We start from the raw sequence: 23,098 nt of genomic DNA on the forward strand, positions 1-23,098 counted from the left end.
AAAGACAGAAAGGACTATCGAGAGTTGGATAGTTGATAGTTGAATAACTGGGACGTCACAAAATTGGGTAGTTGGACTGCGCTATCATTGACACATTGCTGACAACTATGAGAAAGGAACAATGAAACTGTATGAGAACCACAAAGAGAAAAAAAATCTTATATTGCGCTCGATTACACTCTTTGATGTTCCTAGAGATCAATGTTTTAATTTAAAAAGTAAAAATTTATCAACGGGTGAAGTGTAAAAAATTGGGAGTGAATTTGAATTTTATTTAAAGCCGTATTGGAGCAGATAAGGAGTTTAGTTTTTTAGCCGTGATTTCGGAGTGATTTGGATTTTATTTCAATCTGCATTCACTCCGATTCAAAGTTTTAATATGAAAATAAACTTCCCTTCGGAGTAAATTTTACGAGGGGATCAAATAAATAAGCAATCATCCGCTTCGCATTCACTCCGGATTTAATCCAAAAATTTTGTACCGTGTAAAGTGATTAAGATTGATGACGTAAAATTTTCTTACTTTTTTTGTTTTAATTTATGTGACCTTACTTACGCATCAAGTTAATTTTTTAAATTAAAAATTTTCCTCATAAAAAAAATTACAAGTTGATGAATTTTTTACTGAGATTTTATACTATAAATTTTGCTGCTATATTTTCTAAACGAATTTGATAAAAGAAAATGAGGTTTAGTCTCATAAGTTAGTAAACCAGTTTCAAAAATAGGAAAATCAACTATTAGAAATAGAATTGTACTCGAATTCTTGAACTCGTTCAATCAATTTCGGAATTTAATCAGATCTAAATGTTGATAAGCCTGGAGGATTTATTTAAGTCGATTTATTTGAACGAGTATCGTTAAACGAAATTCAAAAAAGTTTATTTTTTATTATTATTATTTTTTTTTTTTTTCTAATATCTTTTGAAGTTGTAAAAACGAAATTGGATAAATTTAGCAAAGCAAAAGAGCGGCGATCTGCTTTAACTCCGATCAATCGGGTTGCAAGTTATTTGAAAGAAAAATTGTATTAATTCAAATTTATTTTTTTGAGCAAACGTTTCATTTTAAAGTTCAATCAGTTAAATCAATAGAACGTGCACCTACGAAAATTTTTTAAAAACTGATTAAATTTACTTGAATTCTTTTTTAATCAGTTATTTGTATTTTCAATAATAAATTTTTTTATAAACCTACCGAGAAAAAATTGCAAATAATTAATTTTTCAAATATTGATACCCACAGATATGATTACTAAGGCCAGGATTTTTTCCTTAATTAAAAAATATGACAATTAATAATTAACGATGTCAAATTTTTGAAATTACGGCAAAAATATTGGACGTATAGAAAAATTTTCTGAGTAAAAGTTGTTCAAAATTCTATTTTCTACAAACAATGTCTCTTATCAATTTTCTTTAGGATTAATTAGGAAGCCGCAATTTCAAAATTAAGATTTTCATAATTAACGAAAATTTGAATCATTCATTATGAATCTTAATTTTTGAATTGCAGTGAAAATATTGGTCGTATTAAAAAATTTTTCAAACAAAAGTTGTGGGAAATTCAATTAAAAAAAAAAAATGTCTCTTATAGTTTTTCCTTAGGATTAATAAGGAAGCCGTAATTTCAAAATTAAGATTTTCATAATTAACAAAAATTTGAATCATTCATTATGAATCTTAATTTTGGAATTACGGTGAAAATATTGGTCGTAGAAAAAAATCATAAGAGACATTTTTTTGTAAAATTAAATTTCCTACAACTTTTGTTGAAAAACATTTTCTATAAGACCAATATTTTCGCCGGAATATCAAACAGTTGAACCATTAATTTCAAAATTTAAGCAAAAATCTTGTCCCTAATGATTACCAAAAAAAAAATTCAAAATATATAACCATATATTAAAATTAATCTTAAATAAGTTGCGTTCGCACAATCTTGCCTTGGAATTCGATTAACTCATATCGATTATCCAATTATCTTATGCTCTGTACCGTCTTACTTATTGTGTACACGCGGCTCAATACATCAATCGACGTCGTGGGTCGAAAAGTCATCCGAGTACTATAGATCAAGTGGATTGAATTAAGTACATGTACCATACCACCATAAATGCACACACGCGTTCAAAAAAATCCACACACTCACCCACACACATCAATATCCCTCAGGAAACAGTATATAATTTATACAGGAGCATAATAAATAAATTTATGTGTGTGTGTATGTGTGTTTAATGCACTCCAGAGTAAAATGAATCCCTACGCAATCTAGTTACCTGCTAAATTTACCTGCCAGACGTGGATTACAGGTTCTACCGCATATTATCCACGAGCAGCGCCTCCTTTGATCGGGTATTTCCGACTTGTTGGACTTGACTCCGCGAAGCATGCGACGTGATAGGCTAAAGTTGCCACGACAGGATTCACACTGGACTGATACCTTCACCTGCAAACATCAATTTGCATAACAATCAAAATATATGCATACATATATATAGATAGATATAGTCAGAGGTAAACATAAACTGACACAGCTACGATAGCTTACAAGAATATTATTTAAAAAATAAATAAAATATTTGTGTGTCAGTCTATGTGCGTAAGAATGATAATGACGCAACGGCAATGTCTGCAGTTGAATATAAAAAATATTATAGGTGTGGTGTGTGAGTAGTAACCAGTAGTAGCACCGCGAAATTAACAGAGCTTGCCAAGAAAGCAACCGATTACCTTGTGCCAACATACGAGCAAACCAGCGTCTAGGCAAATGCTCAATTTAAATGTGCAGATATAACACGGGGTGCACTAAAATAAGTCGTCCTCGGTGGAAACATTCACGCGAGACCGTCATCGTCATCGTAGGTGAATTCCACGGGCTTATTTTTTATTATATTAAATAATTGTAATAATTAACTGAGAACTTGACACTAGAAGGGTTTAAAAAATATCAAGACTTATGTACGTATATATTAGGCAATTAACTGAAAATTTCCTTAAATCTAAATTTTGTTGCTTAAAATTCATTATATTAAATTTTCAGTTAATTGCAAATAACTTACGACTTGTGAGAAATATCGAAAATTTTATGCAAGATAAGCTATAGGAAATAAAATGCTCTACAAAAAATTTCCTATAAAATTTTCCGATAAAGTTGATGGTTGCGTCGCAAAATTTAAAAAATGTAAAAAATTTATCGTCAATCTAACTTTAACTTCGAATAACTTTTGAAGAAATGAAAATATCGAAAAATTATAAGAGACCTTTTTTGTAGAGCGTTGAATTTCCCATGAAAATATGTTTTGAACATTTGAAAGTATTGGTTCCACCGTGAGCTACAAAATTCCTAAGCTTCAAAAATAAATTTTTCCATGTTATTTAAACGGGAAATAGAAAATTGCGATGCGGCAGTTGTTAATATATTAATATTAAGAGCTCAGACTTTCACAGTATTTTTTTTCGTCATTTCCAACAATATTTTCGATATAATATAATATAAAAAAATTTTAATTACTAAAATTTGAATTTAAATTTAACTAAGATGTCAAGAAAATAATAAATTAAATTTAACAGGTAAATGTAATTATATATACACTATATTTATAGTAGTATAGTATGAAGATATATAAATATATATGAATAGTGTGTTATGTATTTCACAAAATTAAAAGCTCTGAGGATTAAAATTAGACGAAATGTTTCGGCTGCTCGACTGGTTTTGTAGGATTATGCTTTTATCGGCCAGCACAAAGACATCGTTTATAAATATATGTATATATATATACTTTTTTTTATTGTATGTGTACATATATATATTTCCATGAGTATCCCAATGACAGAGATAACTTTTCGAACCCCACAAGCTTTTAATCCTTACGTCGTGTCTGTTTATTCACGTCACCGTCAGTTTTTAACATTCAGTAATTGATGAGTGCCAACAATAAATACTTGTCATTTAGTAAACCCAATTAATGATTAGTGAGATATTAATTTATGATATTTATCAATATAATCATTATTAATAAAATTATTTCCACCTGTACTTAAACATTCCTCTTAGCAACCGTGAGCTGGGTTGTTGGTACTGCAACAGAACTATTCGACATCGGGCATAAGCCCACGTGTCTCCGGTAAAAATAGCTCGGCGTAATGCGTGAAGAAAGCAGGGACGCAAAGTAAAATAGAAAAACTGAACCAAGAAATGAGATAAAAGAACTTAAAACAGCAACGGAACTCTGAATCAACGACAGGACAAGTACGCAGCCTGCTGCCCATGTGGCCAGTAATCATTTTAAACTTTTGTCATGTATGCAAATATATATGTACATATATTGGCATGTGTATGTAGGATATGTACTTATATGCAGATGAAAAAATCTGGGTACCGCAGAGACACGACAGGAAAAAGTTTTCGCCCACGGAGACTGAGCAATAGAGGAATAAAACGAGACAAGTACACGAGTATTGAACGTAAAATAAAAAATTTCAGAGGTTGACTGACGTTTGACCTGAAGATTATCAAATCCTCGAGACACTTTTAAATAAAATTTAAACTTTAGTTATTTTGCATCAACATCTTAGATTTTAAAACCGTAAAACAACAGTTTGTATATAAGTATATACATATATATGTGTATAAGTATACGTGGTATGTAACTGGTTCAACAGTGTACATAAAAAAGTTTTATGAAAAGACAATTGTATTATCCAGAGATTGAAACTTAATATTTTAAATTTATTTACTGAATTATTTACGCGGAAATTTAATAAAAATATTTTTTTTAAATTTATTAGATTGTAAATAGTTAAGATTAAATGATAAAGTTACTAATAAAAGTATCAAGTGATGTTTTTTTTTGTTTACTCGACAGATTAAATTTTTAGTGTAAATATTTCAATGAAGTAGCAGTAGAACGGTTTAACTTTTAAAATATTATTTTAAATTCACATTTAAAATATTTATAATTCATGAATAAATGGTTAATTCCGTAAATTTTTCTTGCATTATTAAAGTTATAAATATGACTATCATAAATTTTTACGTTAGTATTATACTTTTTATAAAAAAAAAAGTATAATAATAATAACTAAGACACGTCTATTCGACGGTAATGTTCTCGTAGAAGAGGAGTATAGGTTCGCTTGCATCGTCGTCCGTCGGTGATGCTTTATTTAGTTATTTCCTCAGCTTTGACGGGGAGAAAGCTTTGACCCGGTTTCGCGTGTTCCTATATATCGTCAACACTGAATCGCATATATTTTATATATATCACCTCAATAGTAAATTATACCGCATACGGATTCCTGACTATGATCTATCATTAAATATTATTATTATTCAGTAGGATCTATTGGAACGTATACATTAAGGTGGTCGTTAAAAATTTAATTTTTTCAGACACCTGATAAAAAGCTTCTTTTTAGTAAAAAAATACCTGGGGAATTTGGTTTTTTCTTTTAAAGTAAAAAGAACACGTGCCGCAGGACGATCAGAGTTTATTTTTCGATGCAATCGCGGTTTTTTTTAAATATCTCATGAAATATGCAGATTAAAGGAAAAAACCATAGGAACAATTTTGTAGGAAATTAAATTCTTGACAAAAAAAGTCATATTCATTTTTTTTATAAAACGTGTATTTATGAAGATATTTTTAAAAAACTTGTCAAAAAAATTCTCAATTGATAAGATCTAAAAAAGTTTTTTCAAAATATCTTCATAAATACACGTTTTATAAAAAAAATGAATATGATCTTTTTTGTCGAGAATTTAATTTCCTACAAAATTGTTCCTATGATTTTTTCCTTTAATCTGCATATTTCATGAGATATTTAAAAAAAATCGCGATTGCATCGTAAAATGAACTTTGATCGTCCTAAACCACGTGCCCTTTTTACTCAAAAATCTTTGTAAATATACGTTTGATAAAAAAAATGAAAATGACCTTTTTTGTCAAGAATTTAATTTCCTACAAAATTGTTCCTATGGTTTTTTTTTTGATCCGCATATTTCATGAGATATTTAAAAAAAACCGCGATTGCATCGAAAAATGAACTTTGATCGTCCTAAGGCACGTGTCCTTTTTACTTAAAAATCTTCATAAATACACATTTTATAAAAAAAATGAATATCACCTTTTTTGTCAAGAATTTAAATTCCTACAAAATTGTTCCTGTGATTTTTTCCTTCAATCCGCATATTTCATAAGATATTTCAAAAAAACCGCGGCTGCATCGAAAAATGAACTCTGATCGTCCTTCGGCACGTGGCCTTTTTACTTAAAAAGAAAAAACCAAATTCCCCAGGTATTTTTTCACTAAAAAGAAGCGTTTTATAGGGCGCCTGAGAAAATTTAATTTTTAACGACCACCCTAATATACATACAATGTATATATGTATATAGATCTACTGTGTCGTATTTTCGTAAAGTCCTTAAAAGTTTTACGATTTAGCAGTAGTGTTATGTGAAGTGTCGTGAGAATGTATAATGCAATGTAGAACACGAGAGATACGTAAAGGAGGACGTAGAGAACTAGGTGAGAGGCTTGGGGCCAAAAGAAAATTGTGCTTTATCTTAATCGACGTCGATATCGTTTTCTATTTATCAACTTTAACTATATCCTCCCTTCTTCACTTCCTCTACTTCCTCTTCCTCTTCCTCTTAATTTTACTTGTACTCAGCTTAATTCTTTTCTTTGCTTTTAATATTTTTTTTATCCTCAACTTCTTAATCTCTTTTTCAGTTTAAAAAATAAAATTTATCCGCGGCAATATGATGTGACATTTAAAAATTAAAATTAAAATTACATGGAAGTGAACATTAAGAATTTTTTATGCTTCCGCGGAACATGATTTTATAATTGAGTTTTACGAATTTACATTCGGTTGATATTTATAGTGATATTATTTTTACTTTTTATGCACAATATCAATCAATATGTATATATATATACGACTTTAATGTGTGGAAATTTAAGTAAAAAAATTTTTTTTATCATTCAGATCAAAGTTAAATAGAATAAATTTATTATTTTGAATGTAAGATATAAATAAAGAGAGAGTATATGCAGTATAAATTAATATAAAATTCATGGAAAATGTGAATGAGACATAAAAAGTTTTTTGTATGAATTTATACAACAAAAGCAACCAAGTAAATATAAATTCTCAATGAGATCATTGTGAGTGAAAATAGAAAACATTTAAAAGTTTAAACTTTATCTGAATTTAAATACAAACTTTTGTAACAATAAATAATAGAATTATTTTTTTTTTATTTTTTTCTGATAACTGTAGAATAAATATAAATATTTTATCAATTACTATAAATAATTAGGTCATTTTTCGAGTGATAAAATATTTTAGTATTCATAAAATATGTCAAAATTCTTATAAATTAATGTCAATATAATTTTAAAAAATGAAATAATTATTAATCATTGCAATAATATTTATTGGAATGAATGATGAGAGATAAATATATATATATATATTTATTAACAATTGTATGAAATCATTCACTGGATGATACAATAATAATAATGATGATGATGATAATAAAATTGAATTAACTCAGACTTATATCGAGTGGTGAGTATATACTAGAATGGCACCGCGGTGTGTTTGTCATATAAATGACGTCACGTATTAAATGGAAGCGAGCACAAGACTAAGAATTAATATGTGATGTGATGTGATGTGCGGTATGTTCGAGTTCCATTATGAGTGACAGGAGACTTGCTGGTATTACTTCCTTACGGGATCGTGTCGTGTACATGTGCGTCAACACCATGTAATCGAGACAGGGTTTATTCTCTTACTGCATAATGACGCCATTGGCTTCATATGAAACAAATCGATTGCTCAGTCGATTTAATAGTGTCAGGTTTTTTTAAAAATTATATATATATATATATATATATATATATATATATATATATATATATATATATATATATATATATATATATATATATATATATATATATATATATTTAATAATTGTCATAGTATGGACGTGACACAAAATAATTTCAAATTATAGTTCAAATTCAAATTTCGCGGTTGATTTTTTTTTCTGTTCAGCAACCGAATGAAATAATTAAAAGAGAAAATAAATACCATCAGGTTCATCGTTAAATCAATGACGTTACGACCTCGACGATAACTACTATATAAAATATATATACATACTTTCTAATCATACAATCATTGCCATTACAAACAATTGTATTTCAACGCATGCGTTTTTGTCGTCATATTATTATTATAATTTATTATTATTTTGTGTAGAAAAAAACTAAAAATATGCACATGTAGAAAATTTTAAAAACTACAGGTGCAATTTTTTTAAAACTTTTTTTTTTTTTATAATTTATTGTTTTGAAAAAAATTCAAAAATTATTAGACGTCAGTTAACTTATGAGTGTGAATGTAACAGATATCAGACAAATTTAAAATTACAAATAAATAGAGTAAATAATTTTTAAAAAATGCACTTATTAATTTCAAAATTTTTTAAATGCGCACACTCTAAAACCAAGTGTGTTACAAGTGTATTACTTTAACACATATTAAGTGTGTTTTGTGTTTAAGGCCATGAATAAAACTATAGTTTTTTTAGTCACTTAAAACACGTTTCACGGTGTGTTAAAAATCTATAGATTGCTTATGGCGTTTCAATGTTATTCGACAAGTTTGTTAATTTCGACTACACACTTGGTTTTAGAGTGTATTTTTTTTTTAATTTAATTATTAATTATTTACTCTGTTTATTAATAATTTTAAATTTGTCTGGTGTCTGGTCTGCTACATTCACACTCACGTTAACTTTAGTATCATTTAATAATAATAATAATAACAATATTAATTATTATAATCATATATTTATAGACATTAATTATAGAAAACTACTCATATGACATCATTTCAATTCGAATCACCAGAATCATCAGGTCAATGCCTCGAAAATTAACAAAGTTTTAAAATTGAAAAAAATTTTTTTTTATCTACACGGAATTCTATATAATTTACAAATAATTATTTAAAAATAAATATAACAGTTCAATTACTATTAAACCCGTACACAATATCTGGATAAAATAATAATAGAATTGCCAATGAAAAATTTTCACTTGAAGTACTCCCATGTGTAGTAAAAAAAAAATTGTCGATTTTATTTTTTATTCTCCAGTAAATATTTTTTATTGAGTACAGAAAAAAAACTAGTTAATTGACAATTAAAAATTAGAGTGTCAAGACAATAAAATAATTTAAAACCGTGATTGAGTCTCGATCAGATATTTTACGGCCTTGTTCTACATTTATAGAGCCTCCGTGTGTGTTCGTGTCCGCTAATCCTCTCATCGACAAAAGCGAAAAAGAATTGGGGTGAATGAGAGATAAAAAAAATTAACGAGTACACATAAGCGATTACGTACTTTCGTGATAAGACAGCCATACACTTTAGTACTGAATACTCATTACATTGCACTACACATTACTAGAAATAATTAAAATCCCAGTTTTTAAAAAAAATCATTCGCATAAAAAATATCTACCGCAATAACTAAAATAAAAAATGCATTAAATAAAGCATCTCATAAAAAATAATGAAATGTATGTATAAATGTATGTATTGGAGTATCATAATGTTTTTCCCGCCCCCACAGTAATCGATTTTGTAGAGCAAAACAGTTTGCTTGTTTTTTTTTCTCAACTTTGCTAGTTTACATGACGTAATTTATAATATTCGGTAGAGTAGACTAGAGTAAAGTGCGGGATTGAGCTGATGAGAAGTATAAAGATAATAATAAAAATAAGAGGAGGGTGGATTCTTATACGTAACGCAACGTAACCCACTATCTAGGACGACTATCAAGTCTAACAAGACGAAGATGACGAGGGTGGAGAGTGTCGGCGCCATGGCATCGAACCACATCCACCTCATGTTTGCCATCAGAGTAACATGAAGAATGTAAACTTAAGTTGCACGCCGCCGGGTGGAATACTCCGTAGAGACGCAGACACAGACAAAAAAAGTCGAGTAGCAAGAAAAAAAAAAATAAAAAATTATCAAAAGCTCGAGGGGGTGATTTCTTGTTTGGTCCATTGGCAGCGAGATGATTGGATCGTTGATTCAACAATCGAGGGGTAGAACTAGAGCACTCGGCCGACGAGACCAAATCTTATTATTGATTTCACTTGCTGACAGTATACAATAAAATACTTAAATAACATCTTCATTGTACATTTGAATCTTATATCTCTATTAAAAAAAGTATAGAAAAAAATATATATAAGAGAAAATGAAAAAGTTATTCAATATTAAATATATCTGTATTTCATTTCCCTATCCTATGAATTCTCTCAGCTTATTCATTATGGATCACTTCTCGCGTTTCTTATCTCCAAGCTTACTCGTATCGTATAAAAATTTATATATATCTTTGAATTTTTATTACCCGAGCATTGTTTGCAGAGCTAAAGTTATTTCCTGTAAAATCATCTTCATCATAAATGTACCAATCACCTTACATTTGTATTTTATTTTTTTTTTTTTTATACTTCCTCTGTATCCCGGAGCTCTACGTAACCGTAATACACACTCGGTTGCATAAAAACCTCGTAAAACTAAAGTGAAAAAATAATAAAAATGATAAAATTTATACGCTTTTGAAAAAAGATGATAAAAAAAAAAAAAGGAACGGTTTAATTTGACATATATATTTATTCTGCGGTGACCCTACATGTGCGCGCGCAGATTAAACTATGACGTAATAGTCGGCACGGAATTCAGTAGCGGGGATGAGGGACCGGAATCGGCGCACGCTCTTACACTGCAGCAGCTAGTCTGACGTCATTGAATTCGTCACCGTTACCGTTACCGATAGATATCAATCCCTAGGGGATGCTTTTATATATTAGAGTACCAATGGAGTACCAACGACAAATGAAATCCCATTATCTTACCCTAAATGCTCTGGGATATAATAAAATACAACAAACTTGACAATCCATCTATCTATATATTTATATTTATATATATATCTATACGTCATCTAAAAAAATAAATAAATAAAGTCTACTTTCTCTCCCTCCCTCTCTCTTATCACTCGTACTCAAGATCACTAAATTTAGAAGTAGAACAGGAAAAAAAGTTTAATAAAAAATTCTTGTATGAAATAAGACAAGAAAAAAAGCCAAGTATGACCGAAAAAAAATGTGAAAAGTTGTAAAGTCTTATTCAACTGTACAGTAGAAAAGCCACTTTCCATTTGCTCGGCATTTACGTTCGCAGTCCGAGAGACTTCGCGATGTTGATATTTCCATAATTAGCTCTCGCTCGATAGCCGGCACATTAATGCGCATGTACCTACAAATCTACCATCCAGTATATCTATACACAGATATATACACATCTATGTTCATACATACATACATACATATGTATATATATAGACGTACAAATATATATCAAGCCCTGAAAGCGCGCACGTGGCGATGGTTCTCTCGACGACGTCCGTAACTTTTAAATCACGCTGATCGATCGGCAGGATCGCGTTTGGTTACAAGTGATAATACTAAAAAAATATTTATTAACTAATGCATCTATAAATAAATAAATAAATAAATATAAACTCGAGTAATGGTATATTCAGATACTAAATTACTTATCGCATTGAATTTAAGCCTCTCGTATGATATTATTTTACACTCACGTGAGCAGTGAGAACGTATAGGGTAACACTAAAATATTATATCATATTGTCTATAAAAGGGATATAATATATATAAATATAATAAAGAGTGAATAGAGTTTTAGCTAAAGTTGTAGGCTGGAGTATGCCTCGCCCATGTGACCTGACTCCCCCGCGTTAAGTCTTTCACATTTCCACTCTTGTTGCCCATCTCCATTTATATCCACATTTATCTATCCATCCATCTGTCATGATGTAAGCTGTTCATATATATAAATATATATATATTATTACGGGTCAGGGGCGCGGTTTTTTACTCATCGCACTCAACTCGATCCCTTTCATTTAATTTTACAAAAGCATCCTCTAGATTATTTTCCTTTTATTATTTTTCTTATCGTTATCGTCATTATTATTATTTATAAACTTTTTAAAACCATGAGCTAGTACACTTTGGTATTTTATCTGTTAACGGGTGCACTATTTCTCACTGCGATCCAACGGCTTATTTTTATTACGATCTATCGATTATTTTGACGTCATACTGAAGGCTACTGCTTTTAGTCGGTACTAATCATTTAATAAGTTATTACTCTAGTATCTATTGTCTATTTGGTTTTATTTATTTGAATAATAAATTAATTCGAGGAATATTTTTTACTAGCATACAATCGAAAATAAATATAAGGAATCAGCGGCCATATTTGACGAATCGTGTAAGGATTTTAGCGGTTCGCGACCTCTTTCCTCGCGAACCTCTGACCTACATCCATTTTAACTTGGACGAAAGAATATACATCGATCCAGACTCTTTGAAATTTATTTCCTCACCTTGTTTGGCCTCACGCGCTTTCATAAAAATCACCACCATTATTATTGTAATTATTAATCCTTCGAATAATATGTTACCTTGTAGGATATTTGAGGGCATACTTATCGCGATTTTTTGTCCACTCGACCAGACAAGACGCGAAAAAAAAATGTGAATAAACGCGACGTCGAAGGACAACGAGAAGGCAAACAACGATGGCCTTCAAAGGTGACCCAGGGACCAAAAACTTTTCCAGATCCTCAACAGTACTTTCAGTCTCTCCCTCCCCCCCTTCTCCCACTTTCAATAATTTTCTCAATCTCTTTACTCACTTATTTAATACTTGTCTCTGTGAATCGAGTACTGAGACACTGAGACCAGAACTATCCTCTGAAACTAAAGTTACTTGAGTTAATCATCGCACTATTACTGCTAAACTTTTTCATTGCTTTTAAATAAATAATATTTATCAGATTATAAAAACAACTTTTAAATTAACTTTATTAAATAAAGTTAAGTGCAGTAGATTATCCTTTTTTTTTTTTTTATTGATAGTTCAAGTACTTGGACACCTTTTATAATTTATCCGTGTCACAAACTTTGAATTTGTTGGACAGTTTGTTTTATTTTTATTTTTAAAATTAATCGCGACCGCGGGTGTTCGAGTTGAGAAAAAAAAAGTTTTAAAACCCGGAAGAGGATCGAAAAAAAAAGTAAAAAAAATATTATTTATGAATATGACTTATCCTTCGTCAACATCGACCGTGATAAAAATTTTTTTATTCTATTTTCAAGCTGGTTGACCTCGGAAATGGGGCGCAAAGGGGCAACAGCTAATTAGAACAGCACGATAGAAATCCAATATGCCGTGGAAAATAAATATATAATATAGTATATTATATATATATTTACAATAACAATAATCCCCTGCTACAAAGTAACATATTTATACGCACTTGTATTAAACTCTCAAGATTTTTAATTATAGTTACTTGTATACATATTTGTAAATAAATTATTTTTTATTTGGGTCTTTAATTTCATCATAAATCTGATAGTAAATCAAGTGTACGAGCAATAAAGAGATAAATAAACAGGATGATAAATAAAATTTATCCAAGTGTATAATAAATTAACTATCATCGGCAATATATATGTCTATTAATATAAATATATATATAGACATAATCTCATCAACCCTATATTTACATACTTTTATATGTTTATATATATATTTGTGTTAATGATGAATTGAAAAAGAGCGCGTTAGTTTTAACGGGACTTTAAAAATTTTCAGTACAGTAAGTGGTCCCCTTTGAGTTTCACTTTCTGTTGAATTTTCATTCACAAAAGCATACCCCCGTCATTCTCAATTGAAAGCTCCAACTAACCACCAGCAGCTAAGCTTACTAGGATATATGAGAACACGAAAACCTCGATTGACAAGTATATGTAGTTTATATATGTATTTATTCTGGTAGTGCACGACCTTGGAAAAAAAATGTATTCTACTCAGATATAAATAATCGGGTGCATTTAATTTTCCGAGTGGCTTTCCCGCTCATTGAATGCGTCGCGAATTGTATTGCGGAAAAATAAAAAAAAAATAGTAAATAAAAACGTTACAAGTGCACATTAAAATAGAAGTAAAGAAACGAGAAAGCGGGTAACAAAAAAAGTAAAAGCGCGAGCTTAGATGAGTACTGACGAGCGGTATTGAGAATAATCCGCAGATCCGCGGGGCAAGACGTGAGTGCGGATATAAAAAATAAGAGGAGAGTGGAGTAAAAACAAGAGAATTAAAGTGTGGAGGGATGAGAGGAATTGACTGCACGACCTTGCCGTGTGTGCCTGCGGGTGGCATAATCGCGTACCACCAACTCCATCGCGTTCGAGGTATATATATATATATATATATGTACATGTATGATCGTCGTTTAATAATTTGTCGGTAAAATCGATCGGTTTTTAACGGTCACGGCGAACTATTCCCGTAACGAAGGTATTTCTGACCCGTTTCTTCGTTCACTCATTTTTTTTATTTCTTTTATATATCTATCTATATATTTTTTCCTATATTTCTTATTGTATTTAAACTTTACTATCGACAATTATCGATTTTAATGTACGATAATACGTAATGGAAGCGTAAAGAGTCAGTGTAGAGTACAGCGAGTAGAGGATAGCGATTTGACCTGTCGTTTAATTTAATACATTATAGACAAGTATAAGAATAACATATATTAATATATGTACATAACAGTAAACTGTAGATATTGCAACGTTACTTGCTATCTGAATTTATGTATTTATATTCATGTAAATAAATATACTTATGCATAGATAATAAATAGTTTTCTCCTACGGTTGATAATTATATAAAATACATATATATATATACATATATATGACAAGATTTTTCCTTCACCTGCTATCTTCGCATCTCCGCGGATTAAATGTAAGAATAAGAAGAACCGACAAGTAGCCACGAGTACACTCGCGGGCTTATATATTTATATATATAAATATATATACATGCGCATATTTATAGTTTATAGTGGGATACTCGTAATAGTAAAATATCTTGAAGTCTAGTACGCGACTGATGATAGAGCGCGTACGCGAATAACCAGGAGTTTTATGTATTGAGTACAGACAGATATATATTTATATATAAAAATATAAAATTCAAAATATATAGAATAAAGATTAAAGTGATCTGTGTGCATCAAACGTTTACCTCGCGGACTGCTCATGCTCGACGGATTTTCGAAAGAAATTGATTTCACCAGACACGCCCACCATTTATATATATATATATATATATATATATATATAAATGTATGTTTTTCTTTCTCATACAGTCTTTATCTCTATGACTCGTTCAGACTTTATGTATATGAAGTGGAATGTGTGTGGAAGTACTGTTGGAAAGAAACGACAATAAATGAACGGGCAATAGTGGGTGGGGGCTGGTTTTGTGAGTAGAGCGCGAATATTCGTTTGATGCAGACTGCACACGAGGCTGAATCGACGTCAGCTTACTACTAACACATGACTGCACACATTGCCACAGTACACATACGCTCATACCACCAGTATGCCGGTGTTTGCTTACCGCCACTTTATTTTCAGCGGCAAAGGGCACACGATATATCGACAACCTTAACCATCCAGATAATTTAAAATATCTCTCTCTAAAAATAAAATACTCCAATTCGAAAATCCATTGGTCGGTTAATTTGTGTACATAAACAACAACTGATCTTTAAAAAATTTTCTTTCTACTCCGACAAACGGATATTCAAAACTATATTCAAAAATCTAAATAAGCTTCGACACAAATACCATAAAGTGAAAGTTTTTTTAAAAAATATGTAATATAAGTAATAATAAAATAAAAAGCTCATAGAATAATAACTCGAGTTCACGAAATAGTTTCTTGGAAGTTAAGTCGCGTGTTGGTTATCATAACGCCAGACGGTCGGGCAATTTTTTTACAGAGGTCAAACTCGAGAGTGTGTGGTATGATAGTACGTATGTATATGGTATATGTATATAGAATTGTAGTGGATATGGAGAGGATAGAGGAGTGCAGAGAGTGCTCTTTGGCCCTCTCCATTCTCTTCTTCATTCTCTCATCGTCCATACACTCAACTTCACATCGTATTCCGATAAAATAGTTACTGGCGACACGATCTGCTGGTACTACTGCTGATGCTGATGCTGCTGCAACGTAACACAATACTGTACAAGTAGAATACACTCTAGACTCTAGACGCAATTGAATGCGGTCGGCGACAGTACTGTGCATTTTACTCCATCATCAACTCTATTGGAGACAGCGAGAAAAGAGACATCAGCTCGTGGATTTGTATCACATCTTGGTTGTCCTCCCATCAAAACTAATCTACTTAATTACCTATAAATTTATATAAAAATATATAGATTTAGAGTAAAATGAATGGAGTAAAAAACTAGCTGGCTGTTTGATTGTAAAAGCAAAGGACACACATCACTTAGCGTGGTGGTCGTGGTATTGATCGGGATAAGCACAGAGCAAAACGGGAACTAGCTACTAGCCGGGTTGCTGGTATAGCCTGGCAGAAGTGAGGGCACTCGGGGTAAGGCAGGCAGAGTTTGGAGTTAGTTGGGTGCAGAAGCAGCAGCAGGTATTTTTCTATCAGTACTGGCACCAGCATCAACATCAACATCAACATCAACATCAGTACCAGCACTACCAGGATTATCATCATCATCATCAGCAGTAGCAGCAGCTAGAGAATAAAAACCAGCAGTATAAAGTCGGGTGTAGGTCGACGGAATAGGTGGAGTCAGTGGGGATTCCCGCGCATGCGAATATCCGCGATATATACATAACCGTAAAACGATATGATTATATTTTAACTCCATGTAGACTAGACACAAATAAAACTGTATTTTGATATATATGTATTTTATGAGCTGCAATACCGACTCTTGTTGGTCTGTCAGAATTCAGAATCGCGACTGTCTAACTCTGACCCGCTCCAGTGAGACTGTCATCAGTCCCAGATAAATTTGAATTAAAAAATGGCATCCATATGGTTTAAATAATTAATGAATTAATTAATTATGTGTTTTTTATATTCAAATAGTAATAACTTACGATAGGATGTCCAGGCGCTGATGTTAAATCGGTCTTACTTTGGTTGGCCGCCGTTGTCGTCGCCGTTGGCGTTCCTTGCGCCGTTTTCAGGCGTGTCAAATTATAAAATAAAAATATATCAAACTACACACTTGCACACATGGACACGCACACGACCTGAGTTGAGAGCTCTGATATATTTAAATATTTATATATATATATACATGCACACATACATATACATGTATGTACATATTTTTACACATACATACATACGCACATATATGTGTATATATATGTATATATATATATATATATATATATATAAATCTCACAGAATTTAAAACGGAGCGGTCTTTTAATAAAATTAATCAGATTTTAAAATTTAAAAAATCCATAAGTATTTAAATTTTTTGTACCATCAGCAATGACGTGTCGTCATCAGTCTAGTTAAATATTAAAAAAAAAAATGATTAATAATAATATTTATACTTTTTCCACCCCTGTAACGATCTAAACCCGGTCACGCACGCCCTCGCCCACTTTTCCTGAGGTATTTTTTAAATAATTATATCCACGATTTTAATTGCCACCTTTTTTTATCCCGTCACGTAAAAGTTCACTAACGATTTTATTGCAATTAAATAACTTGTGTTAATTATCAGTAATATTTAAAATAATAATAATAATAACAATAAATAATATTACACTTAAATTAAATAATAGTAATAATAATAATAGCAATAATAATTAGTTGTTACTATCAGCACTTGGCTGCCCTGACAAATACCACAATTCGATGTTGCACACTGCCAAATCACCGGCAGTCAGACTTTAGAGCACACACACTCACACACACACAACACACATGACCTGTGTCGTGGTCTTGTTTTTTAAATTTTAAATTTAATTTGAATTTTTTTAAATCATCAACTTTGTAACCCGGGAAAATTTAACTTAATAAATATATACATACATTTATACATATGTATATATATATAAATATAAATATATAATGAAATGAGTTTTTACTTAAAATACTAGACTATCCCAATTTCCAGCAGCCACCACCGTCACCGTTAGCGCGCGTTGTTACAAATCATCTTGATTACTATTATTATTATTATTATTACTATTGTTATTATTATTATTATTATTATTTGAAAAATGTGAAAATGAAATTTAAAAAAAAGATAAACGATAAAAGTAAAGGAATAACGCGCAGAGTTAAATAATGCGCGTAAAACACAACACGCGGGACGACGGTGTTAAGTTGTTGTTTTAACCAGCCCCAAAGTGTGTTAATACAATCACCGCCACGAACAACCCGGTCCGCACTCACCCTCTTGCCTGGTGCGCTCTCTCCTCATTGAGAATAGATACTGACACAACCAACACCGACGAACTACAGTCGACGTCACTGACGGTATAAAGATAAAAGTAAGACGAAGATGGAGACATTCCTGAGCTACTAACTTCACTTCTCATTGGCCGAGCGAACCTGCGCGCGCATCATTTTTTTATAGATAATTATTTGAATGCGCCGCGGGAGTTTATTTTTATGCGCCGCGGGAAAATTTGAATTGACAGATTTTTAGTTTTATTTATTTATTTATATGGTTTATTTTTTTTAAATAAATCATTTTTATTTTTTATTTTTTTTCAAAAAAAATTTTTTTTTTTCGAAAATTTTTGAAAAATAAAATTAGACAAATTTAGCTGACAAAATTTCTATTTCTACACTTAGTACGTTTACGGATCTTCATATCGACGAAATCCCACCTCGACCCGGATTTCACGCACGACAGCTTGAGCTAATCCACGCGCGCATATATATATATATAAATATATGTATATATATATATATATAGGCTTAGTTATTATGTAATAGCAGCGACGACCGAGAAAGCATAGCATCAAGCTTTTCATTTTTCTTTTCCGACACATTTCATGTTAAGATAATTATCTGTGACGTCAATTACTCATTTAAATGACCCAGGTACTATATATATATGTTATAAATATATATAAGTATAAATAAATACTTAATACTTGGTAGGTGGAGGCGACGATTAAAGGTCTTTCGGCATTATAATAAAAATAAAAAAGAAAAAATAAATAATTAGTGTCTTGGAAAGATTAACTCGAGGAATGTTTTAAAAACGTTTGTCAATTAAATTTTAACTGTTTCGTAATTTATACGAAAATAAAAGGCGTTTAGTTTAAGCCAACGTTAATTAAATATCAATTAATGAGCAATAAAAATTTAAAGCCGTATTTTTATAAATAGTAGTAAATTTAATTGACAGATTTTTTTTTTAGGGAACACACATGGAAATAGTAATTAATAGAAACAATAAAATTTAAACAAGCAACGAATTTTAGGTTTTTATATAAAATATACCGCAACTGCATTTTTATTATCCCATACTCTGTATAGCCTTGACACAATAATGAGTGCATGTACGATTGTAATGTCCCGCGAGACCGATGATTTTAGCGATTAAATTTTAAATGTGGTAACTTTTAATTTTTTTTTACACATCTATACAATATAATATAATAATAGTAGTTGTTATTGTTGCCGTTGTTCTTGTAGTCACAATAATAATAATAATAATAATAGTAATCGTAGTTATTATAATTTTAATTTCCAGTGTGTTGGTTTAAATTCCATTGCTCACGTAAAAATTCATATAAGAAATTACTTAATGCATAATATATCACGTGATAAGTATAATAAAATAGTTGTTTTATAATACAATTTTTAATTATGTTTAATCACTAAATCATACATCGTTTAAATATCATGATCCTGAAGTCAGCAGACAATTAACAATTTTTGGATTTTTTTTAACAGACCTACGAAAAAAAATAAATAAATAAAAATGAGCGCATGTAGGAAATTTTAAAAACTACAAGTGCAATTTTTTTATTCATATTTTATTGAATAAATTCAAAAACTTATCAGACGACGGCTAACTTCAGAATCGTAAAATTGATGATCCAGAAGTTAACAGACAATCGGAAATTTTTGGATTGTTTTTTTACCGGATTAGAAAAAAAAAAAAACTAAAAAAATGCACATGTAGAGAATTTTAAAAACTACAAGTACAATTTTTTCAAATTTTTGTTTTATAATTTACTGTCTAAAATGAAATCCACAAATTATTAGACGTCTGCTAACTTCAGTATCACAAATTTCATACTGAAGTTAGCGGACGTCTGATAACTTTTTGAATTTAGTCGATGAATTATGAAAAAAAAAAACATTTTAAAAAATTGCACTTGTAGTTTTTTTAATTTTCTACACGTGCATACTTTTAGTTTTTTTTCTTTTTTCGTAATTCATTTGGTCAAAAAAAAAATCTAAAATTTTTTAATTGTATTCGAACTTCCGTTTCATTAAAATTTCATACAGAAGTTAGCCGACGTCTGATATTTTTCGGAATTTAATCGATAAAATATGAAAAAAAAAAATATTAAAAAAAATTGCACTTGTAGTTTTTTTTAATTTTCTACATATGTGCATATTTTTAGTTTTTTTTTTTTTTGTGCAATTAATTTGTCGAAAAAAAAATCAAAAATTTTTTAATTGTCTTCGAACTTCAGGATCATATTAAAATACATGATACTGAAGTTAGCCAACGTCTAATTTTCAAGATTTAGTCAATAAATTATAAAAAAAAAAATTTCACGTGTAGTTTTTTCAATTTTCTACACGGGCATATTTTTAGTTTTTTTTTTTTTGTAATTCATTAGTCAAAAAAAAATCCAAAAATTGTTAATTCTCTTGGAACTTCAGGATCATATTAAAATACAATAACGCTGGATAAAATAAAATATGTAATATAATTTTAAAAAAATAATAAAACGGATATTTACACGTTGATCACTTATTTTTTTTTGTTTTTTTATACATATTACAATTTTTAATATAAAGTTATATTGTTAGCGTTATTTTATTGTTAAGTAAATAAAATATTTAAGCGGAAAAATAAAAATTACACAGGGTTTAGAGTTAAACTCAATGACATTGAGTGTTTATGTTGATGCTAAAGATGATGGCACCATCACTACTGTTTTAAATTTTAAATCAATTCTATTACCCTGTTCCCCATATTTTATTTAACTTTTTTTTTCGTGACAACACATTACGTACAACGAGCGGTGAATGTAAAAACAAATAAATTTAAATACAGAGAGTGGGAAAAAAAAAAAACAGACAATACCAACCAACATCAATCGAATAAAAAATATATATATAAATATATACTTATATATTCGTACAATTGATAAAATTTTTGTTCCTATTGCACGTAAACTAATACTTAATTATTTAATATTATTATTAAAACTAATAACTAATAATTATTATTATTTATAATCTACGAGTGATTATTTGTCACGCCAGAAAATAATTTCTGTATTGATGTTTAAAAACAGAAGAAAAAAAAAATAATAATAAAATGAAACACTTACGCCATAAATATATAACAATATCCGTCGTTTTATCGTCACTTACGTCGACATATTTTTTTTAAAAAATAAAAATACATTCATTGCTCTCTAACGCTCTCGCTCAATCTCTCTCTTTCTAATGTTATTATCTTACGTTCGGGAATTTTATTATACACTCAACTGTTTAAAATAATGTCTACAGTACAATGTCATTGGTGACGGTGCCGCATCAGTGCTGTGTAATAATTTTTCTTCGTTATCTGTCAAATTTTCCAAGGCAGCTGAATACTGACGATCAAAAACTCCTAGATAAATAAACAAATAAATAATGAATTTTAATTCAAATTTACTATTACTGTAAAAAAATTTTTGAATTAAATCCGGAGTGATTACGAAGCGGGTAAATGTTTATTTATTCAATATTGGAGTGAAATTTACTCCGAAGGGGAGTTTATTTTAATACTGAAAGTTAGAACCGGAGTGAATGCAGATTTAAATAAAATCCAGATCACTTCGCTGAGTGATTTTTTATGAGTGTGAATGTAGCAGTCATCAAACAAATTTAAAATTATAAATAATTAAAAAAAAAATATTTATAAAAAATGCACTTATTAATTTGAAAATTTTTTAAATGCGCATTTTTTTCAAATTTTATTTTATTTATTATTTCCTCCATTAATAATTTTGAATTTGTCTGATGTCTGCTACATTCATACTCACGAAAGTAGCAGACATCAGACAAATTTAAAATTATAAATAAATAGGATAAATAATTTAAAAAAAAATGCACTTACTAATTACAAATTTTTTAAATTTAATTTTATTGATTATTTACTCATTTATTAATAATTAAAAATTTCTCTGATGTCTGCTACATTCACACTCATGAATGTAGCAGACATCGGACAAATTTAAAATTATAAACAATTAAAAAAAAATATTTATAAAAAATGCACTTATTAATTTGAAAATTTTTGACATGCGCATTTTTTTAAATTTTATTTTATTAATTATTTAGGACCAGTTTTTCAAACCGGGTTTATTTTTATCCAGGTTTTTATTTTATTGCTAGTATATCTATACATTAATAATATAAAGATATACCAGCAATAATAATTAAAATCCTGATTAAAAATAAACTCGGTTTGAAAAACTGGTCCTTACTCTATTAATTAATAATTTTAAATTTGTCTGATGTCTGCTACATTCACACTCATGCTTTTATAAAAACTCCGAAACTCCAAGGGAATTGAAATGTAAATAAAATCCATAATCACTCCAATTTTTTATGGTGTAATATTTAAAATAAAAATAATAACCTTGATCAATATTTGTTCTTCCTAGTGCAGTAAAAGCCAAAAACAAAATATCTCTATAAATAGAAAACGGTGGTTGTTCTTTAACTTCAGCTTTACTTCTCTCTAAGGCCACTCTTTTAATTGGTTCTGTCAAGTTATTATGACGGACGTTTGTTATTACGTTCTGCATCAGCCTGAAACC

At 29.8% G+C, this 23,098-nt stretch overlaps 1 protein-coding gene across 27 annotated transcripts in view; it reads right to left on the reverse strand.

Moving 5' to 3' along the window:
- LOC130666588 (plasma membrane calcium-transporting ATPase 2) overlaps positions 1 to 23,098 on the reverse strand; it is a 94,990-nt gene that overhangs the window by 62,329 nt on the left and 9,563 nt on the right. For 6 of the 27 annotated variants that reach the window (XM_057467724.1, XM_057467722.1, XM_057467714.1 and 3 more), the window contains 5 exons: positions 22,918 to 23,090; positions 18,480 to 21,903; positions 17,557 to 17,759; positions 17,159 to 17,328; positions 2,282 to 2,451 (listed from right to left, as the gene is read on the reverse strand). In XM_057467724.1, the coding sequence (XP_057323707.1) occupies positions 21,767 to 21,903; positions 22,918 to 23,090 (310 nt within the window). In that variant the 3' untranslated portion in view covers positions 2,282 to 2,451; positions 17,159 to 17,328; positions 17,557 to 17,759; positions 18,480 to 21,766. Of the gene's footprint in view, positions 1 to 2,281; positions 2,452 to 17,158; positions 17,329 to 17,472; positions 17,782 to 18,479; positions 21,904 to 22,917; positions 23,091 to 23,098 lie in introns of those variants that run through there. The other 21 variants (XM_057467735.1, XM_057467736.1, XM_057467727.1 and 18 more) reach the window with 16 other exon arrangements.

This window comes from Microplitis mediator, chromosome 4, assembly GCF_029852145.1.
Source record: "Microplitis mediator isolate UGA2020A chromosome 4, iyMicMedi2.1, whole genome shotgun sequence".
In the NCBI taxonomy this organism is placed as follows: Eukaryota; Metazoa; Arthropoda; class Insecta; order Hymenoptera; family Braconidae; genus Microplitis; species Microplitis mediator.